The following is a 25440-nucleotide window of genomic DNA, read 5'->3' as shown; positions in this document are numbered from 1 at the left end:
TTTAAAAAGTTATGATTGCAAATTAACACAGTTCACAATAGACAAATATTGCTTTGGTAAGATATGTTTTAGAATTGTTCTCAAACTGCTGGTTACAGGCAAGAAAATAGAAACTATTTCAGAAACAACTCAGCATGTTTCATATACCCTGACGCGCAGATGCCCATTCAGTGGATCTCAGAACAAATTAAAGAAGTGGGAGTGGATTTTAAACTATATCCATTTATGCTCATTGCTGTGCAGAATTCTCAGAACAGTGAGTCAAGCTTTGCATGGCTGCATGTCCTACAGGTCTCCAAAGACAGCTTCCATCTGAATCTGGACACCAGTAAGTGCATGCTTTAAAAAGCCACACACCACAGAAAATACAGGCTTTGCCTTTGTGCATTATATTAACAGGCTGTAACTGGCCACAGGACCAGCTTCATATGAATGGAGCTGATGCCTCTATTCTAATTCTAACCAGCTAATCCCATACTGTAGGTCCCACAAGGTTCGGCCATTCTGCCTAACAAATGAGTTCAAAGATCAAAGGATACGGAGGACTAAATCCCAGAAGTCTATCACAGAGATCCCATGAGACTAATAATCCCATAACCCGAGCCAGAAGTCATTTAACAGGAGAGCTTTAAAAGGCTGCCTGCAAACCTCAAGTCTGCTCAGCCTGCAACTAAGCTGGCAAAGTTTTGACACAAGATTCACGCTGAAAAATGACATCACCATAATGTATTCCCAAAGGGCTGGGTTTTTTTTCCCCTAAGCCACAAAAATGACAAAGCTTATGTTTTCGTTGGAAAGCCAAATATGCTAGTTCTTTTATAGTGTCTTAAAGGAAGACAAGTAGGTTACTTGGATAATCCCAGCAAAGGATTATCTTACCTGTAGGAATGCATTTTTTATTGTTTTTCAGGGATGAAAATATGTACGGTCTTAAGTCTTCCATGTAGGGTAGCTGCACATAGATGAGACACTGAGCAGGGAAAAAGAAGAAACAAACAACTGAGCCTTAAATAAAAAAAATCTAAACTATCCCAAAGTGCCCTATCAGGGCAATATAAACATAAGAAAAATCCAAAGATCTAGTATCTGAGTGTATCAAAATAGTTAAAATATTTACAGAGCAACACATTTTTAAGCAGAATAAAACACAGCATTATTTTATAAGACAGTCATGGCTACACTCCTCATTTTCCTACTGGTGGAATAAAGGCCTCCCGGGTCATCTGATCCCTTTTTCTTGTGCAGAGTTCCAACTTGCCAAGATTTAAATCTCCCACACATGAGCACTTTGGGAGGTTTTATCATAGCTTACTGCACTTCGAAGTCAAAAGCTGGGTTTGGTCTTTTGAACATTCTCAGTCTAATTTTTTTTTCTTTATTCAAATACCTCCTCCAGTTCATACCACCCTAAATAATTCCTTTATGTTTATACCCTTCAAAAGTCTGAAGATTGTTATGTCCGCCCCCACCTTCGTCATTGCTTAGCCATGCTACACATATTTAGCTCTTTCAATAGTCTCTCGTAAGTAAGATCAGTGGAAACATATGCTGCAAAAAAATTCTGACATACTGTGTTGTTTCTGGGTCTCCCAGAATTTTTTAAAAAATATTTCAAATTATTCTGCTGTCTACAGAACTTTCTTATTTTTTCCTAAGAAACAGACTTTTTTTTCTTTCCAATTTTTAAAAATAACCTTTTCAAATAAATAAATATACTACTGTCTTCTTAACTCTCCATATGAACTTAAACAACAGCTTTAAATGCTGTCAGCTCCTCCCCCCAGTTCCAGTTCACTTGGAAACCTAATGACAACAGCACAGTTGGACATGCTTGAAATGCCACACCAACTATCAAATTCAAATTTTTCACTACCAAGCGACCTGAAGATAAATCCACAGTTTAAGAAAATTAAAGAATCTAATGCAACTTTGGATTGTACGTAGAGAGGTAGATAGTAACACAGCAAGAAAGCAGTGGTAATGTAAGTATGTGATTGCACTCTTCCTAGAATAAAAAAAAAAAAAAAGATATTTCCAGGATAACCAAATTAAATTATTACTACGTTACCAAAATAAAAATCCGTATTATTTAAATCTGTAATATAGAGAATACTAACAGAAACATATGGCATTATTTTTTTTTTTTTTAATGGAATTTTCTTAATACTACTTATTACCTCCTTGTCCTAAGACTTGGCACTATTTCCTAAAACCACTCTGAAAAGTCACATTGGTTTCTTCTGATATACATATATTACAAAATTTCTGATTCTGATTTACCTGATTCTGATTTATTCTGATTACAAAAGAATATATATTCATATATTCTTCTGATATACATAACACTGCAAATTCATATGGTTCAAATGTGATCATTTATACATTGATATTTGTAAAGCATGCTACAGAAAGGGAAGGGTGAAAAATTACCTCGTATGCATCCTTAATACACGGTAAAGCTACTCCAATTTGCGGGTTGCATCTTCTATCATAAGCATATCGCACTATAGCTACCACATTCAACTCATCAAGCGCATGAACAAGAGCAGAAAAAGCAACTGCTGCATTCTGAGGGAAAAAATAAAATAAAAAAAAAAGTCTAGAGAATAATCTCATTAGTCTCCTGAAATACATCTTTCACAGTGAATTCAACAGCATCGACTTAGTCAGGACTAGTTCCCATTTCAGCAATAACTTCAACACAAGCATTTTTCATGTTCAAAAAATGAAAAAGCAGAAAGGTCAAATCTCATGATGATAGTGGATCTATTGAAAGCTGAGCAAACTTCAGATCCAGCACGTTCCACCCTTTCTACCAGGTGTGAAGAGCTCTCAGATGTATTACAAGAGAGAGAGCGGGAGAAGTCAGACGCTCAACGGAACACATCTAGGTACTACAGTGAGGTTTTTGCCTCTAATATTTGAAATAATTTGGAGGTCTGTTCTAAATAACATAGTGACAGGGCACACTGCTGCTCTGCACAAGAATGGACTTAAGCACCAACACCAGGTTCCCTATGCCCTTGCACAAAGATATTTACCAGTTTCTCATTATTCATGAGATATGGTATTCATTTGGGGGCTAATCCAACTTCTTTTCATCCTAATGGACAATGGAAGAAGACTTCTGTAAGCTGCATTAAGAATATTTGTTTTATTAAAATGGAAAGAAGGGACAATTTCAAGCATTCTTGTTCCACGGCCAAGCACCTTCAACATAAAACTTCAGTTCACCTTACCTCATCATCTTTAGCTGCAAAGACCTTCAGAACCTGGTTGCCCATGTAGTAATGCCTCTGGATCTACAGATTCAAATGGTCAAGAGTTAGCCTGATCTAAAACAAATTAAATTATGAAGCAACACATTACTCAAGTGAAAAGCCACAAAATTAAATTACTGTGCATAGCAGTTAAAGCCCTGTATGTTTCATATCTCCGTTTATCCCTCAATATGGATATTCTGTCATAGTCAGCAGGATATTCTCATACCTTCCTACTGATGAGCAGGAATGAAATACTACGGTACCCACGGCTGTTACCAGTCTGAATAATACTGCAGTAATTCAAAAGTCAGTGTGGAAAAACCACAGTAGTGAAAAAAGACCTAAACTGACACCTCATCTTCACTACTAAATTTTCCTAGCAAAGACATATCAACAAGGAGCTGAAAAAAGTCATGTCCTTAACGAAGCTACTGCAATACCAACCTGAAGTACATACAGCTGTGCTGGCAAATAAGCACTTCTGTTATCAGTGTTTATGCTGTTTGTGAACATGGTTGACTTCCCCCCCCCCCCCCCGAAAAAAAAACATCTAACGGACTTGAAGCAGGAGCTATCTTTTGAGAGCTTCTGTTTGGCAAATGGAAGTTTTTTTCCCATTCTGAGCTGCTTGTCACAACACAGGGTCAGAAATGAAAACACAAAGGGCTAAAGAAGAGGCGCCCTGGGCTGGTGCTGACAAGGGTTTCCTCTGCAGCTGTTGTTAAGAGCAGATGTTGTTTTGAACATTGTTGACCTCCCCCCCCCCCCCCGCAAAAAAATACAGTTTCACTAAAGGGCATTGATGGAAAAGCTGGAGCTATAGAGGCTGTGAGACATACCCAGAGAAACACTGCGCTGGAGGAAAACCTGTCACAAAGGCTGTACACTACTGTAAACACCGGTCAAAATGGCCTTTACTTTGTTAAAGCAAAATCTCTTCAAGTTACAGTATCCCCAAACTAACCTGGAGTTTCATTATTTAGCAAATTACCATAATGCTGTTGAAGTCAGTAACAACTTACACCAGAACAGATCTGTTTAATGTATTGCAACACAATTCTTCAACTCATATTATTCTACCTGCAATTATTCTTTGCTGTTCTGTCTTTAAAAGCTTGGGAAATTTTATGTCCAATACAGTATAAATATCTAGATGTGTGTATCACTACCACCTTTTTTTTAGAAAAAAAAAAAGTCCCTTTGTTATATTTTCAAGTATATTTCTCAATTTACATGGCATTGCTTATAAATTAAAAATCAAAGTTTAAGCGGCCTCTGATCTTCTTTCCTGGGGGATGTGAATAACTCAGAAAAATAATATGAGGTGGTTCTATTCCTTCTTTAATTATGTATTTGGAGCTGTTCCAGTTTCTCTAGTTAATAATAAATTATCTTTTCTCCCAAGTTTTTAAAAGAAACAATTTAATATAAAACATACATTTGAATAGTGTCAGTATTATGATTCCAAACAATAAAATTCAGAAGCCAAAACATAAGGAAAGCACAGGTCTTGAATATTCCTGAGGTAGTTGAAAACTTCCTGATATCATTATCTATACAGTGTAAACTTACTCCTGCAATCACAACTGACTAATTTTATACCACTGAGGTCTACGCAACTACTATTGGGCATAATTACTCACACTCCTAGTTGCAGAACCAGAGCACACTTTATTCAAGTTGTAATTCCTATTTGTTATGAAATCCATAGACAAGACAAGTACATCATAAAAATTACCAAAAGCAATAAATATTTTGTGCATTGAAAACAATGTAAACCCAATTTGTTAATTCTTTGAGGTATATTTATGTGAATCAAAAGTATTCCTTCAACTATAGTCTTAAAATTATAACAGAATCACGGAATGGTTAGAATTGGAAGGGACCTTAAAGATGATTGAGTTCCAACCCCCCTGCCATGGGCAGGGACACCTCCACTAGACCAGGTTGCTCAAAGCCCCATCCAGCCTGGCCTTGAACACTTCCAGGGATGGGGCATCCACAACTTCCCTGGGCAACCTGTTCCAGTGCTTCCCCACCCCCACGGTAAAGAATTTCTTCCTAATATGTAATCTAATTCTACCCTCTTTCAGTTTAAATTAATTAATTAACTGTATTTGCAGGTATTACCACACTGTCTGACCAACAGTGGCAAAAAAAAAAAATCCACATAAAGTATCAGCTCACTTCTAGGAGCATGATGCTTCTTATCTGTTTTCCTCTTTGTTTCTGTTTTCAATAAAAGTCAGACTTCAAGTCAAAATAGGAGGCCAGCCTCCAGCAGAAAAAGTTGCACATGGTCAAAAACATCTTACAGAAGTAAATGACAGTAAGACACAGCTGTAGGCTAATAACACATGAAAAGATGCAAGAAGTTGTCTCATTGTAACACTGTGTTCAGATATATTTCATCTGCTAGACCCATTTTCTGGTACAGGATTTAGCAGTCCCTAACATCTCTCTGCTCTGCCCAATGTAGGGCATATAAACTCAAGCATGATATGTTTCCTCCATCAATCACTTTCCATACCCAAGCTTCCATGTTACTTAGGAAATTTAAGTTTTGAATATCCTCAAGGAGCAACCAAATGAGGGTTCCCATTTAGGCTGGCTTCTCATTTCAATAAATCAATATTCCTGGCTCCTCAATTAATAATATGCTCAGGATGAGCTCACTGCAGTAGCCTAAAGGCACATCTAGCAACATGCAGGGGTCTCTGTGCCACCTGTACCAAAGTAAAAGGGTGTTTAGTTACATCCCTTTGGGAGTAAGTTCCCACAGATACTTCCTATTTCATTAGCATCTTTGCTTCCTAGTACAGGTAACAATTCCTCAGCCTTTGTCAAGGGTTCTATTTCGTTCAAGCAATGAGATATTTCAAAGAAGAGCAGAAAGCTCTCAAACAGGGAGCTTTCAGAACAGAAGGCACAGAGCTGCCCTATGATTTCCTTTTGGTTTTCAGTGGTGAAGGGGACTGGGTGCAGTGAACTCCAAGAAGAGTGAAGGTTTAGTCACCCTGTGCAATATCCAGAAGAAGAAAGAGTGGGAAAAGATTCATGTTTCTAGCAATTACTGGCGCTCACAACTCTTTACTTCTTCCTCATGTGTCCTGCTTCAAGAAGGGTTTGTTAAGCCTCTGCCTAAAGCTTTCCTAATTCTTAAGTCCTGGACTTTCTGCAGACAATCACCTTGTGCTGGATAGCTTTTATTAAGGTGCTTGCTCAATGTAAGTCTTACAACTTCCAGGTAAAATAAATGGCAAACTTAATACCACAAGTACAGGTAAATGCATACAAACACTAAGCATCTCATTGAAATATGGGGAGTTTTTGAATTATGTTATCTTCATCTAACTTCTATAAAGTCTTCCCTACATTTAGGTTTTGTTACAGTAGAGACAAGAAGCAAGTCAGAGTTCACAAACTAGTCCTTACGGAAATGAGAATTAATGCAGTCAGTTCTCAGGCTTTAACGTTTCTTTAATGTCGAGGGAGAGGCTTTTTTTGTTAAAAAGAACACACTCGTGTTCTTCATGATCTTTTGTTGCAGATAGATCTGGCATCACTATTTAAGCTCAGGAGATGAAATGAGACTACAATAGAGGTACGTTTCCACTTTGCAGAGATCAGAGTTCAGTGGCTCTTGAGGGCCCAACGGCCACATTTATGAGCTTCTCTCCTTCACAAGGCCACATACTGTTTACATGTCCTAGAACCAGCATATTTGCTTATATTGACTTATTATTGACATATTTGACTTATTAGTCACCCTGTATACCTGACTGTAGATGCCCCATTCCCAATACTGGAACCCACTACAACACCACAACTTCAGCGAATTCAAACTGAAATCAATTGTCTTGAACAACCCAGGAAGCTGAATGGGAAAAGTTTAGTACCTGAGAGGATCTGGTGAATCCCAAAACAGAAAAACATTTTTCTTCTGTTTTGTATTTCATTTGCTCTTCATCTTCCTTGGAAAAAGGAACTATATCACTCCCATAGCGAAACCCTGGAGAACAAGAAAGGAGCATCTGGTAAGCATATGGGCCTACAATTCTAACACCAAAATTAGCTCTCTGAGTATTTTAACAATGCATGCATGCCCCACAGCTACACTCCACGCACGCTCATCAAATTACTTTCCCTGTTAACAAAAAAAACCCCCACGCCCCATAGACACATTCTGTACTTCACGAACAGCAGTTGCACTCCTCGTACACCGTTTATGTAACACAGCTACCCCTGTAGAGAGCAGGAAAGAAAGTAAGGGAACTGAACATCTTGCCCAACAGAGTTATGCTCACAGACTAGAAATAAGCAAATCAGAATAGATTTCAGCAAATAGACTGCAACACTCCCTGCAAACATAATACAAGAAAACCCAAACATATCACAAATCATGGTGGTATGATCACCACCATCACTAGAAGGGATTCAGAGAACAAAATGTGTTAGATGTAGGAGTGAGATAGACCCTCATAGGCAATGGAAAAGCAAAACACTCTTGTATGCAGAACTGATCTTTCTATATATGTCTGTTGTTTTACTTCCATGCCTTACATTACAGAGATATCTCCAGAAAACAGGAAGCTGTCAGTTTCTCAGACACATCATCTGTTCCAAATGCTTATCCCCCACCTCAAGCTCCAATATCCTCCCTGTAACATCACCACTTCATTATACTGCCACAGCCTAAGGATGATACCCTCAGGTGCAGAGAAAGCAGAACAAACAGAGGTAAATCCCTGGATTAAAAACCTATATGCATTTTCCTGGAAACTGAAAAGCAAATACACAGTCAAAATGAAATAAATTTCAGTATGGCTGCTTCAAATGCAAAATATTGTCTAATTCTGACATTTCTCAAAAGGTCCACAAACGTCCATGAGGCATCAGCAGCTCTTTAACTGTAAGAAATATCACACCATTTGATAGAGAAATTTTTGGTCTCTTTTGTTCACATTGAACTGTTCATCACTTCTTTATACTAGTATCTTGCAACCACTCACCAACCTAGGTCATCAGAAAATGGTCACAAATGCTTCAAAATATATTCACTATAAAAAGTATAATTTTTTTTAATTTCACTAAAAGTTTTATAAAACAGACTAGCTTTTAACTATCATTTCTGCTTAAAGAAACAAAGAAAATCACAGTGTTGTTGGGACATTTTTATCTGCTACTGCTACAAAACACCTATGACTACTACAATTGAAAGAGGTAAAATAAAAAAAATACAGGATTTATCTTAATTTTTCAATTCATTTTATTCATTTGACAGCAATTTTTATAGTGTCATCTGAATAGTTCTTCCCTTTATAGTTAATATACTTGCTGTACTTGTGTGGGATTGAAACAGCAAAGGAAAGAAAAAAAACCTAGTAACAAAATACACCTATACCATTGCAAAAAATTAAACGCATTTGCTTAAATCCATTTTTTAACAGTAGACTATTTCATGCTGTTTCTGGGGCCTTTAGTCTTCTAAGGAATTTAATCCGCTCAGAAAAATAGCTGAAGGTTATAAAAGAAGTATTCTGCATACCTCTACTTCACATTGAGCCTATCACAGAATTTAAACAGCAAAGCTAATAGACTCTTGAACACTAAACCTTCCTTTAATGGTTTCATCTTCCCAACTGCAGAATATCTAGAGCAGTTGCTTATCTAGAAAAAAAATATCAGTGTTATGAAAGTATTGATGTTATCAGTACAACTGAAGATGTGAAAACAGAATAGAGGTAGCAGCACTACTCACTACAGAACTGAGGTACAGTCCTCCACAGAATACAGTTTGGGAAGCTGTAGTGCCTTCCAAGTTCCACCTGGTGGTATTATTATTATTCCTATTACTGGCAAAAGTAAGAATTTTTAAAACATGTGAAGACAACGAGCCTCACATAATAGTCTCTGTGTTCCATCAGCATACACAGCTTACATTCTAAGATGAGAGCTCGGCTTCAAAGTATAAAAATAAAAAGCACTTAGGTGATTTAAGAGTACAAGCGATAATTTTCGGTTTGTCTTCAGGGTGCACATAAAGAAGTCATACCTTGAATAGTATCATCTTTCTGAACCTCTGTCTCATCGTCATCATTCAGGCAGTAAACAGTTTCTTTTTGCACATCATCTTTTTTGAGGGTTTTAGCATCCACAACTGTCCACATTTTTTTCACCTTCTCTTCTGTGACCTTTATATCAGAATTCAAAGAAAAGGAACGTTTAGTATTTCAGTGGGATCCAGAGTGCTTACCAGAACATATAAATTTTTGACCGACTCCTAACAAGGGACTGATAACGACAGCCACAAATACACATCTCTGACCGCTACGACAGTGCTCTCAGCACATTGCTACATCTGTATGAGACCTGACACCTGAGCTAAGCCATATTGACTGCACACCTGTCTTGTTTACTCGTTAAAGTCATGGGCTAAGTCATTTGTGGAAGTCTTTTGGTCACAGGATAACATGTAACTTGCTTGCTATGTATTTTACTTCCTCCACCTACGTAAATGCTTTTGACAAAGCATTAAGATATATATTTAAAGATAAAAGGAGACTCAAAGCTCATTCAGCTTGTTTGCCCAAGTTTTGCATCAGGCTTACTATACTACAAGATAAAAATATCCTATATTACCTGCAACTGCTCCAGAAGGCAGAAAAAGGTACCAGTTGCATTATGGGACTAGGAGGGGAAAGAAGGAATAAATATCTGCAATGAGTGAATGTTTCCCAACTAAAGGGAAAGAAAAATGCTCTCTTTTCTCTCTACTTAAGTGAAATTGATGGTGTACTTAGCGAATGAGAATAAAAATGAAGAACTGGACAGAAAACAGAAGAGACAGAATAGATTATGTCAGTAGATATCACAAGTCTATTCCTAGCTGTGATCCAACTGCTGTACGACCTCGGGCTAGTCACTCAGTTCATGTTGCTTTCTTTCCCAAGCTTCATTTATTTTGTGTGTAAACACCTTTGGGAGGGGACTCTTACTGCATATTTGTACAGCTCTGGCACAATACCCTAACAAAACAACAACAAAAAAAAGTGTAAATAGAAAGCTGGCAGCAGAGATTTTTTTCAAGGCTAATATGCCTATCTCTCAGAAATCAGATATATTTCAACTTCATAATACATCTTCCTGAAACCTTACAGTATTGGTCAGACTCTTAGTCTTGGGTTCAAATGACAAACCAATTAATCTTCATCTCACCAAATCCATCAGTGCTGCCACACTATATAGCTACCTATTAATTATTCAATAACTGGAATTTTGCCCATTTTCTGTTTTTAAATACACTTCTTCCTAGCACTGTGTAAAGGACCCATATAAACTGTAAAGGAAACAAACTGTGCACAAGCTCTGCCAAACAGTAGAAAGCAAACAAGCTGAAAAAATATACCTTTATTTCCAAGTCTGAAATAACAATAGATGTGATTCAAAACAATAGCTGGTAAAACATTTACACCCACCATTTTACATACTCATGTGCATAATTCCTCTCATGCCTAGGGCTTAAGAAACAGATATTAAGTCCCATTGAGCTGCAGACGTATCACTAAGGCCAAATGGAAAGCTTCACACAAGTGCAGCATTCTTAATCAGGTTTGTCAACTTCAATACCATTAAGTGTCACATCGTAGACAGCAATTACTTCTATTTCTGTACATCATGAATTTTAGTTCTTTAACATGTGTACAATATGGTGAAGTTAGAGTTGCTGTGGGAACCACAGTTTTAGATGTACTGGCTTCTATGCACATAAAATCTCTACCATAATTATTTTGGATGCTGTTTTATTTTTATTTTCTTTGCTTTAAGGAAAAAACCGTGCAGCCGCAACTAACTTGCTGCCAAAATACACTGAAATATACGATTTTATGAACTTACTGATTTGTAGGCCACAATCCTTATAGACAAATTAGAACCAATAGTGAGCTGGCAGGGCCAAGCCATAGGTCTTCTTTCTATTTTCTTGAACATTGAAAGACGCTCCAGGCTCTCTCTAAATCAAGGATTCAGGAAAACAGAAATGAACTCTGGTGAACTGTAATAAAATATTACAGACAATACAGTCTCTTCAAGGAGATGCAGGAGTCCAATTGTTTCAGCTTAGACTGCATAAAGTATTAGAAAATAAACTGTATGAATAATCTTGTCATTAACTATTGTTAGAAAAGAGAATTTAAAAAAAGAGGTGATATAGTAGATTATTCCTATCTTGAGCCTTTGTGATGGCATGACATCAGGGCTTAAAGACAGTATGTCTTCAGGTGATGAAACTACACAATTGCTTATTAAGCATTTTACATTTATCTGTGCTCAACCAATTAGGGCATTTAGTTAGCTGAACAACCCAAATTAGAAAAGGCTTCTCTAAGTGGTAAAATGTTTTCTGCAGTGGAGGCAAAGAAATAAAGAATCTAGTTTCAATTAATAGGATTTTGTTTGTGTTGTAATTAACTTTTGACACTTTTTTTTTTAATACAATACTAATGAACTCATTATTTTCAAGGCATTCAGTTAGAGTGAAATAAGTTACTTTGAATATTTCTAGCCTAAACAGCACATATACAAGTTCAGAAAACACAAAAAAAGGAAACTATAACAATTTTGTACTAAAGAGTGTTAACTCAATTGCACAACTTTAAACAATGGAGTCCAAAAATTAAAAATTGACAGCAAAAGTAATTCTTAATATATCATCGTGAAATCAAATAGGCTTTCACCCCAGAACAGCTTTCAGCTAATACAAACTGTATCAGCTATTTTGCTATAGAATTCCAGTGCAAAGAAAGCACTCAATTTTTTTTTTTATTGCATGATGAAGCAAACATAAAACAGTGTTAATCTCACCTTTTTCACATGATGATAGAACCCCAAATCTACCTCTCTCGATTAAACCACTTGTCTGGCAGAAATTAAGATCAACTCCTAAAAACTTTAGTACAGAATACAACTTGGTATTCTACATTTCAAATTTCTTTGGATGAGCAAGTTTTCTTAAAAATACTAACAGAAGCACAATGAAAGGAGAACATACACTGGGATTTTTATGATGAGATAAACACTGCATTTCCTTTTTTTTTTTTCCTTTGGGGGAAGGAAGGGAGGGAGGAAAAATGACTTTTTCTGGCAATAGAGACCATCAACATAGGATTTTTAAAAAGAATCCGTTACTACATCATTAAAACTACTGCAACACTTACATTCAAGATGAATATGAAAATCAAATACCTAAGCGTCAAATGCCAAAAGATGTTATTGAAGCTCAATTTATTAATTCTGTCCTTTAATTTCTTATATTCATAGAAGAAAAATGGTCCTTCTTACCAAAGAAGACTCAGCCAATAAAACCCAGTAAACACACATTTCAATTTGTATTTTAAAAACATGTCTCTCTCCCTTGCTCTCAAATCTCTGCCCTCAAAACCAGAGGCAGCAGAAGCACCTCCTGCCTGACAGTCAGAATATCAAACCCTAAAACAATACAACAAAGTTTCCTCCCTTACTTTCCTGGCACAACTAATTTATTTTCACAAGAGCTGAACTATTCCAGCAGGAATAATGACTATAGGAAAATAGAGTGCATCTGAGTTGATAAATTATCATGACAGATTTGCAAAGCTAACTTCTTAAAGCTTGATAAGCAACTTAACTGCATCTAAAACCTCACATATCCTTAAAACTTAAGATAACTAAAGCTTTAATCTATTAGCCAAATACCTATTTAACTAAAGATTGTGGATTTCCCCTGAAAGCATGGCACAAAGACAGCTTATACAGTAGTAAGAGCCTGTGATAAAAAAAAAAAATATAAGCAAGCCACACAGTAGGTTCATGCATATGGATTATCCTGAAAGATAATCGGGCCCAGAAAGATACCCCTTTTCTGTGCAGCCTTTCCATGCAATGACAAAGCCTGCTTTTTTTCTAGAGACTCAGACCGCTCTGTGACTGGTATGGAATTCATACACAGTGATATATTTTTCTTCACTACGCCACACTAATGCTCAAATAATGGTTTAACTGGCTGCTGAGGTGCAAAGCAGATCAGTTGGGCTGGGAAGGAAATCCCACAAATAAAATGACGGATAACAGCACACAAACCTACAGGTACCTCATCTAAAAATTACACTTAATAATCACATTACAGCTATGGTCTGCTAGCTTTCCTGAAAAACATATTGTCTAAAAGATCACACTTCGTAATTGTAGAACAGAACTAGTAAGACAATAAAATCATACTTTTATAAAGTGCATAGATACTGCTTTTTTCCCCCAACTGAGACAAGACCCGTGTGAAAATGATTTGGATATATCATTACACACAGTTTTTCAGAGATACACAAAGATTTTTATTCTTTCATTGGGGAAACATGAAGTGAAAAACCATCTTTCAATTCTTGCATCAAGAATGCTGCTAAAAAAGAATATTGTTTGGCACAATGGCACAGTAGTCTGTGATTAAAGAGCAGGATTCAACAAACATTACTCAAAACATTTGTGGGAGCTCAATAAACTAGTGAGCTGAAAGAAGTCTGAGATCAAGGAACAAAGGTTACCATTAGATGCAAATGTTCTACCTGCACTATGTCACAAATCCCAACTTTTTCCAGAACACGCTTTTGAAATCTCATTTATAGAAACATTCCCTCCAAAATCCACCAACACTAAAGGTGGTAGAAAACTGTTTTTTTTCATTAAATACAGATATAGAAAATTCATTTTCCACTGACATCTGTTATGCTTTTCTACCTATTCCAAAGCCAATGAAGGAGCTCTTTCAAAGGGACTGAGTGTACAATAAGTTATAAAACTTCACCAAGTTCAATGAAACTGGAATCAAAGTGACTGATTACTCAATTCATTTCATCTTTTGGGGAAGAAATCAGAAAATAAATTTACAGTGCAATAAAGAGGATTAGCCAAGTTTACCTGAAAGTATAAATTTCTTCCAGCCCTCCTCCTTCGTCCAAAGTATGCATCAGTTTCCTCACCACATCAATGCCTTCCTTCTGTTGCTCAGATAAAGCCTTTCTTGGAAAAGAGTTTCTGTGCATTTTAGAACATTCACTGGCATTCGTGCCTCCACCTCCATCATCAACATCTGCTGGAAATGGCAGACTAAGAACACAAGCAGCAGCAGTTAGTTTGACTTTCTTCTTAACTGAAATTATTGATGAAAAACAACCCAAAAATTGTATTCAGGACCAACAATTTCAATCTAGCTGCTATCAGATGTATAAAGAGACACATGGGTTGCAAAACAGCTGAAGTAGTATTTCTGGTCTACCTGGCATTGGTAAGATCATGACCAGAGTGCTGCAACAGTTCTGGACATCATCTGTCAATAAAGATCTCCACATACAGGAAATTATTAGGGAGTACAGACGATGCTGATTAGAAAATAAGAGCTATGGAAAAAGATTGAATGAAATAAAGCCCATAGAGAAAGGAGTCAGAGGGCAAGACAGTCTTAAACATAAAAGGTTGTTGCAGAGAGAAAGGGATCAATTGGTTCTTCATATTCAGGCTGCACTCAAATTACATCATGGAGACATGTCAGACATTCAAAAACCTGAAAAAGGCATTTCAAAACCATAATCTCTAAAACTAACTGCCTGAGGAGACAGAAGAGTCTCCATCAGTAGAAATCTTTATGAAAAGATTAGAGAAACACCACTCAGGGATGACATACATACAACTGACCCAGTCTGAAGCAGAAGATTGCTCTAGATGACTTGTTAAAGGCCATTCCAGGCCTGTGATTCCATATTGGCTCTAAATGCCGGCAAATGGGACTTTCACTGCAGTGGGACTATTAGGTATTTCTGGAATAAATGTTAATCTTTGAGATTTTAATAGCTTACAACACTAGGTGGCTTTCTGACTGAAGATGACACATTTTCCTGCACTTCAAGAATCAGATTTAAAAATTTAGCTAGGGGTTATAGATAAAATGATTTTTCTGCTCTTCAAAATATAACAGAGTTAAGTCAGTATAATAACCACAGAAGAGAGAGATGTGCAAGATCCTCTACTTTGTACCCCAGACAATGCCTGCAGATTTTTCAAATCTTTCATCTGATCCAATTTTGAATGAACCACATGATACCTTTTACCACATTTCCACAAAGTAAAAGAATTTTAGCACTGTATTATGTTTTCAAAAAAGCAGCCTATAGATCTCTACCTTACTTTCACCTCATTAGTCCTCTCTAAACTGATCTGTAGAGCAACACATAATAAGCAGAGTTAACAATATGCACAACAATGTCACATACAGCAGAATTAAAGATCAAACTTCAGCAAAGCGTTTGGTAGCTTTTCAGGAAGCAGCACCAACTGACAAATAGTGAAACTATATTTTAAAGCTGTTACGAGAGGAAAAAGCTTCAAACCTCTGATACATCAAAGTTAGATTACTTTCACTAAAAAGCGCTTGGAGACTCCCGTGATGAGAAATGTGTTAATACCCAAAGCTACACAGTGCTCAGAACTTGATACCAGGGAGGGAAACCAACTATTTGCCACAAGTTACAACCTAATGGATGAACAGGGTGTGAGATAGAAGTATGGGTTATAACAAAAGGAAAAGGTTTACCAATAAATTATTATTAAACCAGTATCCTGAGTATTTTACGTTTGTATTACATGTATTTCTCAAAGCATTATTTGCTCTTGTGTCTGGGAGACAGGGTGTAAATCTGTAGTTGATGCCTTAACAGCAACATTTCCCTAGTGCCTCTGTCAGCCATGGGGCTTTTCCCTCACTACATTACAGACAAAGAGAAGGTAAAGATGTATCAGAAATCTCACAGAATAAAAGCACAACGTTAACTTGTGGGTGTAGTACCTGTGCTAACCTGCCTAGCAAACTACAGGTATGGAGACCAGGTAGCAGGGGCTAAATACCAGGTCTCTGAAAGACATATTGTGGCTGGCAGCATGTGCTCAGGGTTGTGGTATTGTGTCTCCAGTGCCAACAACGGCTGAAATAACCTAAAAGGGGCACCTCAAGGCATGCTGCAAGCACTCCTCCTTTTGCTCTGCAGACAGAACCTAGAAGTAGTCTGACATTTTTACATTCAGCTTCTCCTGAGCACAGGCAAAAGAGAATTTTTCTGTGGAGGATCAGCTCATGATTTTCAGTCATGATTTCCTACCTAACCCCTCTGTTATCTTGCAGGTGGGTCTGCAAATCGCTTTAATGAATTTATCAAGTTCACAACATTGCTTCTTACAGAATGCTGGATCTAAGTGAAAGTAAATATTAAGATGTTCAGAAGCAAAACTGTGGCTTTAACTTTCTCCTGTGAAATTATTTGCTATAAACAGCCAACATCAACATTCACACAAGGTTTTGCTTTTAAATAAACTCCTACTACCTATGTCTTCTAAAGTTACTGTCACATGCAACAACTAATACAGATCTCAGTCCACCATTGATTCTTCAGATCAATGCCTATACCAATACAGCCAAGGGATTTCTGTCAGAACACTTAAGATATTGCTTCCATTTTCCAAGCCCATCTCTGTGAACATACAGCCCTTCTCCTCAGACTTGCTTTTCTACTGACACCAAATCAGGCTATAAACACCTGAACCATTACCTTATTATTTGTTCCCAGTAACTCCCTTACCTAAAAGGGTCTAGACTGTTGCTGTGACAAACCACTGCTTCTGAGGCTATTTCTCACTCATTGTTTCCCACTTCTCGCTTATATAGATCTTTTGTCTCCTGTTTTAGATTTTGTCTCTAAACTATAAGCTTAACTAGAGAAGAAGCCACCATCTGAATGTGTATTTGCACATCACTTAGTCAAGGAGACTTGGTTCATAACTGGAATTCACGGCCTGTGTAATTGATATACGTACTTGTAACATATTACATACTGGTACAGCTCTATAGAAACAATACACCAACAGACCACCACTTCCTTCAAGACTTATTAGGAAAGAATAATAATTTCCCTTTAAAAAAATGGCATAATGTATAAAAGCCACTTCCATACTTACAAAAACTGAATTGAAATTCCCGTTTTCTTCAAGTTAGCAACGATAATTTCCAGCTGATCCTCACTGACAGGGCTATTAAGGTCAGTAAAAAGTTCAATGTGTCTCTTCTCATATTTCTTTCCTCTTAAAATACAAAAAGAACATATATTGGAAATACTATTTAGAAGACCTTTTTTCTAGTTCTTTCCTTACAAAATTGAGGCTTTACTAAAGTAATACACCTGCAAAAAAAAAAAAAAACAAAACACCAAACAAACCTACTGGGTAGAACTTGCTCTATCATTGCTCATATTATTTATGGTAAGTTTTGGTGTTTATATGATTCCCTCTACTCATTCCTGCCCCCTAAAATTGAGGACTCTAGCCCTGTGACTATATAAATCACTAACTACATAAAAATGAATCAGATTCTACAAATTTTTACCAATGTAGATATAATGCTAATAAAATGTTAGGCTGTTTATTGATTATACTGGATTTTTCCTTTGCAGCTGTAAGTCTGCCCTTGTGAAAATGGAAAATGTATTTTAAATTAGTGTTGCTGGCAGGGGTTCCATTTTAGTAAGGTAATTCAGTAGATTCATTGCATAAGATGAACTTTAAAGCCTACTTAATAGTCTAAGAAGTAGTAACAATAAACATGAGAAAGTTCTGCCAGCTGCAGAACAAACTTCAGTTAAATTAATACAGTTTTTATCTGAATAGTCAAACATATGGGCGATCTTCTTGAATTTTTACCCAATAATATTTTCTCAACTGAATGTAAACTCTGGATCAGTGTTTGGTGCATACAAGTAACTTATCCACACGGTAACAAAAGCAGCTGGTCTATAGGTATTCAAGATTATACTGCCACAAACACAGTGATTTTAATTCACAACCCAGTTTTAACTGTTAAACCGATACAGCTTTCCATGCTGATTAGACTTTATTCACAAAAATAATAAAATTGCATCACAAAGTCTCATCTTCTCATTTACAATTAGATCATATAATCTTTTTAACAACACGTTGAATCTCTGTTCTGACAGGACAGAAGGCCACCTTCCTTTCCCTCCACAATCAGTCCACCAAGTCTTAGAAACAGACACATTTCTAGTCAAGTACATTGAATGACAACTTTGTTGACACTTGTGCCAACATTTTCTTTGTTTTTTCCTGCTGCATGTTTACCTCCCACAGCCTGCATATTTACAAACAGCCACCCTATCTCCAACAGCCTTTAATTTGCTAGGCTGAACAAACTCACCTTTCTAGTTTTGTTTCCTTTCTTTGTGAGACATGCCATCACCCTTATAAATTCGGTAGCCCTTTTCTATGCATTTTAACATCTGAATTTATGTCTTTTGAAAACAGATCACACTAAGTGAAGTCTTTGTGTCTTGTATAATGGCATCAATATTCTCATAAATCTACTTCAAAGTTCCCAGTTGCATCAGAAAGTTCTTTGGATTGTCTTGAAAAGCTAGATGTCTCCTGGAGACTCTTCAGGGACAGACTCCTGTCGTGTGTTGTTTGGTTTTAATTATTTTTTTTAAAGCATTTTCCATATTTACATAATACTGAAAATGTAATACCATCAAGAAATCAGATCAGCTCTAAAACACAAGGTCAGAATTCTGTAAAAGGCTTTGGGTTACATACTTACAGTGTTTCATTCTGAAGAAGGTCCATACACACAATAACAGCATCCAGAACTAAGCAAATTTAAGAAAAATCACATTTAGGACATGAATCATGTCACAAGTGTTATTCCTATGAAACAATCTTGCTTTCACTTTCTCCCAAACACTGACAAACATGCATATTAGTTAACAAGCAAAGAATTTTTTGAGACAAGCACTCTTCAAATATCTCTGGTGCCAGAGGTTCCTATGTAACTTGTCTGGCTTGTGATCTTCTCTCTTCCCCATTCATCTGACGGAAAAGTAAAAAGACTGCTTCAGGGCCCAACATTTTAACTGTCAATGAGGAGGCTCAAGTCCAATGAAAGAGCAATCTAATCTTCACAATGTTACTTTGAATACACAAACAAAATTTACTTATACTTTCAATACAGGCCACAGTTTTCTCATTCAAGTTTTCCTTCAAAATATCTGCATCTAGCAATCTTCTGGTGGCTTCTTCCTCACCAATTTTCATTGGGAATATATTTTTATCACTGCACACAAACCTGCTCACCCATTGAAGAAGGAATATGACTCTGCTTCTGCTAAGATACAGCTGACTGGCTGCACACTTCTCTGAAACAGCTCTGACAATCTGAATAGAGCTCACAACAATCATTTTATGGCCAAAAAGAGGGAAGATGGCACAGGAAGCTAGAACAGTACATAAATGAAGCACACAGAGGAACACTATAGATCACCTTCTTCTAAAACTCTTCACCTTATGCAGCTAACAACAGAATACATTCAAACATGAACAACATTCAAACCAGCAAGTGACATCTGGCAACGTTAGAAATACTTGATATAAAAATCAATCTGATAAACCTCTATTCTGCTTTTTCTGGCTTCTGGTACTTCATAAAGAATATTTTTGTTCTATAAAAAGCATATACCAGGTTCTGCAACACTATTTTTACTATTCTGCTTTTTCTGGCTTCTGGTACTTCTGCTGATGCATTTCATAAAAAATACTTTTGTTTTATAAAAAGCATATACTAGGTTCTGCAACACTATTTTTTAAAACACATGCCATATTTGAGGCCTAAAATGTTATTATTGCTGTCTTTGTTCTCTCTAATTCACAAAACACTTCATAAAAGGAACAACTCCCTAGGCCAAGACTCCATCTGCTAGCCTAAAAGAATGTCAAAAAGCAGCTAATCTGCTTTTGAACAAATTTACAACCACAAATTAACTGAATTCTGACAGTAGAGGAGGGAAAAAAGTGAGCCCATTTCACAACTAACTTCCTGTCTCTTATGTAGCTGAATCAGTTCAAAAAGCACTCTACAATGAAAGGATACAGTCTGCTTGTTTACAGCCTGGTTTAATTGTATCTTGAATGTCTTCCAACAGATCAAAATCTGGCAGCATTAGTGATCTGTGCACAGTAATGTTTTGGTATTGATCCCCACTGGCAAGGGCATTCCTGGTACCACTTGTGCCAAACAAAACTACAGCGACTTCATCTTTACTCTCAGCAAAAACCTGGAAACAGAGAAAATACAGAACAGGTATAAAAATACAGGTAGCTTCATGCACAACTATATTAGGCAAATTCAAGCAAGCTGAACTGATTCTGAAACAGTGTCAATTGCAGCGGATTTGCCGTTTCTTACTTCTTCACTGCTATCCTACCAAAACGTAACCTTCTAGAGAGTTAACTAATTTAGATATAATTAAGCTTCATGTCAGTCTGTTGGTTATCTGGGATAAAACAAGTAAAACTGGCTGATTCAGCCCTTGAAATTAGTTTTCAGTATGGTAAATCTTCAGAAGGTTGAAACATTTTATAGAAAGAGTACCTTTTCCCCAAAAAGTTTCTGCTGCCCAAAAGAAAAAGTGTGACCTATCCAACTGCCACATCTTCATGAAAGTAGAGCTGAAACAAAGAGCAATGCTACCAGTGCATAAAAACAGAGTAATTCTTACTCATTTCTCATTTACTTCCATTATAGTAAATGAGGAAAATATTTCACAGATATCATTGCTTCCTCTCCCTTTTTAACAGGTTTTAATCCCATATAAAGTCACATATACCTGTCGCTGCACAAACTTTGTCATAACCTTCTTGGCTTGTTCAAATGAAGATTCCTCACCAACAGCAGAATTGCTCATTGGAAAGCCTACATCCAGGCACAGCACTATGGCTGCCTAAAAAGGAAAGATAATACCAAATAAGAATGAAAAATATAGAATAAAGAATATAAGCATAATTACTTAAAAGGGGTAGTTCAGATCCTTGAACATACAAAATCTAAAAATCAAACTACATCACTATTGATTTCTTTTACAGTAACGGTTAATAAGAGACAATGGTGGAGAATAGAATCAGTACAAACACACGGAACTGAGAATCATTTAATCCTATACCATGTTCCAGGGATCTCACTGGAAAATACAAATAATCCTGTGTTACACAACAATCTGTCAAAAGGGGCTATTTCTAGTCAATTTCGTGAATGTATTAGGGATCTAAGGGCTCTTCTACACCAGGAAATAAACCAGAGATATTTCAGTTGACAATTACCAGCACAACACAAGGTGGAGATACAAGGTTGCTCCCTGAACTCCACAGCTACATCCACCCCTCGCAGTAGCCCGTAACAGCTGCAGACTGCTGTGTGCTCTAACCTAAGAGCTGAAGAATGACTGCACTCCTGCGGCTTCCAGGGAGAGTCAGACCATTTGTTGCTACTGGAGGTGCCTGCAGCGAGCACCAGTGCCTGCGGTGTGCAGTGATGCTCTTAACGCCTCAGAAGGAAAAATTCCAATTTAAATTTAGGGGCTTTAATCCCAGAAACTAGCATATATGTTTACATTTCTGATCACCGCTTTAACTTACCTATATATAACAGCGTCCAAATCTTTCCCTTAATTGATTTACGAACTAACATATGAAAAAAATTGCTTCTTGTGAGCTCTCTTGTTCAACGTTTGTTAATAATGAATATTACCTACAGTGTATTGCCCATTCAACGGGTTTTGCTAAGTTCCTTTAAAGTCCTTTCACAGACTCTACTTATCTTGATTAATGTAAGTAATTTTACCATCCAGCTGAATGAAGCTACAAGAGGAATTCAGCAAAATTATGTCCTGTATCTTCAAGGACACTGACAAAAGGCCAGCTCAAATTTATTGTCACTGATTAAACCAAGGTTCTTTAAATATACATTGAAATCTTGCCTGGTACACAGCCAATAGCTTAAATTATACTGCGTACAGAAAATTATTGTTTGCCAGAACACAGGAAGGTTAGGTATTACCTAGTCTGGAGCCAGTCACTTTGGTTTAAAATACAAAATATATCCAATTATCTATGAAGTGAAGCTGCCAAAAGGACATGGGCAATAAATCAGAAGATTGAAAAAATCAAGTGACACAAGATGCATAGCCTGTTATTGCAAAACCAAAGGGATGAACAGACAGAAAAGGTGTTGATCAAAGCTCTTTTGCATACAACCATGCAGATAACTCCAAGTTAAACCTTTTTAAACATCAACCAAAAGAACCTGATTCTTTTTGTCACCCAAATAGATATTTCTTAATACCAAGTTTATAGGAATAATTATAGGGATAAATGCTCTGTATTAACAGCTCTCAAACTGTGATCTTATCCTCCATTGTTTCCCAAAATACATTGTGCACCTCCCCTGTCATTTTTACAAGCACTGATTTAACTCCTGCAGCCCCTCAAGACAGGACAAGAGGAAGAGAAAAGGAAGGCTGAGCGACAAGGCTCCACTAGACATCCAGCAGGTTATGATCTGTTTTAGCACTCTGTCCCTCACCCTGCCTTCACTAGTGGCTTGCCTGGGAGCCAGGAATTAATCCCTTAGAGGCAGCTAGGTCTGCAAAAGCTTAGAGTAGAATAGAGGCAGTAACTGAGGCCGCACTAGATTCTCAGAAGAGCCTTGTCACAGCTCACATGCCAACCTAAGGAATTACCCTACCAGCATCAGCAACTGCAGTCCCTTGGCTTGTTGCTGTCCTGCCTCAAAACACACGATGGCTGGCAGCTGAATTAATCCTGTTGTCCAAAACAGCTCTTCACAGCTGGCAAGATGACAGCAAAGAAATCAAACAAGTGCAGGAGGGAAGAGCTGCTGTTTAGCTCGAGAGAAAACGATCAAGTGTCAAGTGCTAACATGCTCTTCTGGAAAGCAGCAAACTCCAAGCTCCGTGTCTACTCAAGTATGTGGAATCCTCCTTCAGGAAGGGGGCACGTATCCCTTTTGGCATCCTCCTCCATATGTCGCTTCGTCTGTTGTTAACCTCTGTGCATCTCACCTCTGAGCATCCAGTGCTAACATTTTCACATGCAGAATACTAAGTGATGCTTTTAGGATGCTCAGCGTGTGCGATTGCAGGACAACATTGTCACACCTGAGCTAACATCAATCTGCTTTGCTCAAGTACTGATAAGGATGAAAAGGGAACAAGCCTGCCTTTATCTCTAACCTCTCAGTGCTCAAGCTATTTATAATAAAGCTGAGAGATTTGGCGACAGCAACACTTCTATCCAGCATCACAGACAAAGCCTGTGTTTAACAGATACAAAACTTCCCTGTATCAGAAGAAACCTTAACACAGCTTTCACCAATATAGAACCAAACAATCATAGAATGGTTAGAGTTGGAAGGGACCTTAAAGATCATCGAGTTCCAACCCCCCTGCCATGACCAGGGACACCTCCACTAGAGCAGGTTGCTCAAAACCCCATCCAGCCTGGCCTTGAACACTTCCAGGGATGGGGGAGCCACAGCTTCCCTGGGTAACCTGTTCCAGTGCTTCACCACCCTCACTGTAAAGAATTTCTTTCCAGTATCTAATCTAAATCTCCCCTCTCCCAATTTAAAACCATTACCTCTTGCCCTGTCACTACACTTCCTGACAAAGAGTCCCTCTCCAGCTCTCCTGCAGGCTTCCTTCAGACATTGGTGGGCTGCAATGAGGTCTCCCTGGAGCCTTCTCTTCTCCAGGCTGAACAACCCCAGCTCTCTCAGCCTGTCCTCATAGCAGAGGTGCTCCATCCCTCTGATCATTTCCATGGCCCTCCGCTGGACCCGTTCCAACAGATCCATGTCCTTCCTGTGCTGAGGACTCCAAAGCTGGACACAGCACTCCAGGTGGGGTCTCACAAGCGCAGAGCAGAGGGGCAGAATCACCTCCCGCGACCAACAAACTGCACTTTTAACAGGGAAAAACTATTTCTACTATTATTTTAGCAAGAGCAGCGGCAATTACTATTGCGGTAGCTGCGCTGTGCCCAAGCCCGCAGCTGCCCCCGAGGTAGGAACGCTCAGTCCCTTGGAACCAGACCGCTGGGTGCCAGCAGCCGCTCGGCAGCGGCACAGGCGGGAGGAGCTCGGTTTCGGGGACGGGTTTCGCAGCCCCGGCTGCGGTGCCGTTCGCTACCGAGGCCGCAGCCGGTTCGCTGAAGGCCGCCCGGGCCTGGCTGCGGTCGCCTGACAGCACTACAGCCAATTCCCCCAGGTGAGCATCAGCCACATCCAGCTCACAGGAAGGCGCCACCGCAACAACACCCCCCCGGCCAGCGCGGTGCCGCGCAAACACACACACACACCGTTTGTCATGCCCCCGCGGCCGGGCCCAAGCGGGCAGCACCCTCTCCGTGGCACCCCACCCCTCAGGCGCATCCTCACCACACCGGCCCTGCTGTGGGGATACAGAAGACCTCCTCTCCCCTTCCCTCACCTTGCCGCTGCGCGCCATCTCGCTCGTTCCGGGATGCGGTGCACCGCGCTCAGCGCTCCGGCCGGCGAGCTGTCCCGGCCGCTCCCCGTCCCCCCCGGGAACATGGCGGTGGAGCCTGGCGTTCCGCAGGAGGGGCAGCGCCACCCGGCGGCGGCGCGGGGCGGGACCGGGACCAAGGGCGGACGAGGGGAGGAGAGGGGCCTTGTCCTGGCACCGCTTTATCCCCGGGCTCCCGCAGCGGGGAGGGGACGCGGATCTTCCCCTCCGTCTCTGCGGCCGTAGCCAAGGCGGTGCTGTGAGGGGACGCGGCCTCCTCAGCCGTGGCCTCGAGCTGTGCCCGCAGGACAGGCCGCGGGGTGTGCGTGGGCCGGGTATGGCCTAGCGGGGTGAGAGGGAAGGGAGATGCGGGATGCTCCCTTCATGTTTCTCCTCAGGTCATTTCTCCAGCCCCGCTCAAAGTGCCACATCTCACAGGCCTGACCGTGTCTGTGATTTTGGCCATAGGGTGAGCTGTATCCAGCCAAGGACAAGCCTGGTTTGGGTGGACTCCTCAGGTCCCTGAAGAAAGGCAGCGGCAGCAGGGTATGTCTGCAGCCAGAGGGGCCCTCCTGTCCTCTCCTGCCTCGGAGCACCTCCTGACTCACCCAATCCATCACCCACCCCACGGGGCCCGTCCACCCAGGGATCTCCAGCCTCCTCCTCCCAGTGCCCAGGAGTCCAGCAGGACACGACTGTTGAGGGAGTCGCCATTCCCCATCACC

The 25440-nt window shown here is 39.1% G+C and overlaps 1 protein-coding gene across 1 annotated transcript in view; it reads right to left on the bottom strand.

The window, feature by feature from the left end:
• Positions 1-24761, bottom strand: part of XRCC5 (X-ray repair complementing defective repair in Chinese hamster cells 5) — a 53174-nt gene extending 28413 nt beyond the window's left edge. The window contains exons 1-12 of the mRNA XM_014954768.1: positions 24680-24761; positions 21002-21115; positions 20266-20449; positions 18940-18988; positions 17292-17414; positions 14208-14396; positions 11160-11274; positions 9319-9457; positions 7163-7275; positions 3240-3302; positions 2431-2568; positions 880-970 (exon numbers count right to left, since the gene is read on the bottom strand). Coding sequence (XP_014810254.1) covers positions 880-970; positions 2431-2568; positions 3240-3302; positions 7163-7275; positions 9319-9457; positions 11160-11274; positions 14208-14396; positions 17292-17414; positions 18940-18988; positions 20266-20449; positions 21002-21115; positions 24680-24697 — 1336 coding nt within the window. The 5' untranslated portion in view covers positions 24698-24761. The remainder of the gene's footprint in view (positions 1-879; positions 971-2430; positions 2569-3239; positions 3303-7162; positions 7276-9318; positions 9458-11159; positions 11275-14207; positions 14397-17291; positions 17415-18939; positions 18989-20265; positions 20450-21001; positions 21116-24679) is intronic.
• Positions 24762-25440: the final 679 nt, after the last annotated feature.

Source organism: Calidris pugnax, unplaced genomic scaffold (genome assembly GCF_001431845.1).
Source record: "Calidris pugnax isolate Ruff unplaced genomic scaffold, ASM143184v1 scaffold103, whole genome shotgun sequence".
Lineage (NCBI taxonomy): Eukaryota > Metazoa > Chordata > Aves > Charadriiformes > Scolopacidae > Calidris > Calidris pugnax.
Note: the sequence above shows the minus strand (reverse complement) of the source record. Positions and strands in the feature narration are given on the sequence as shown.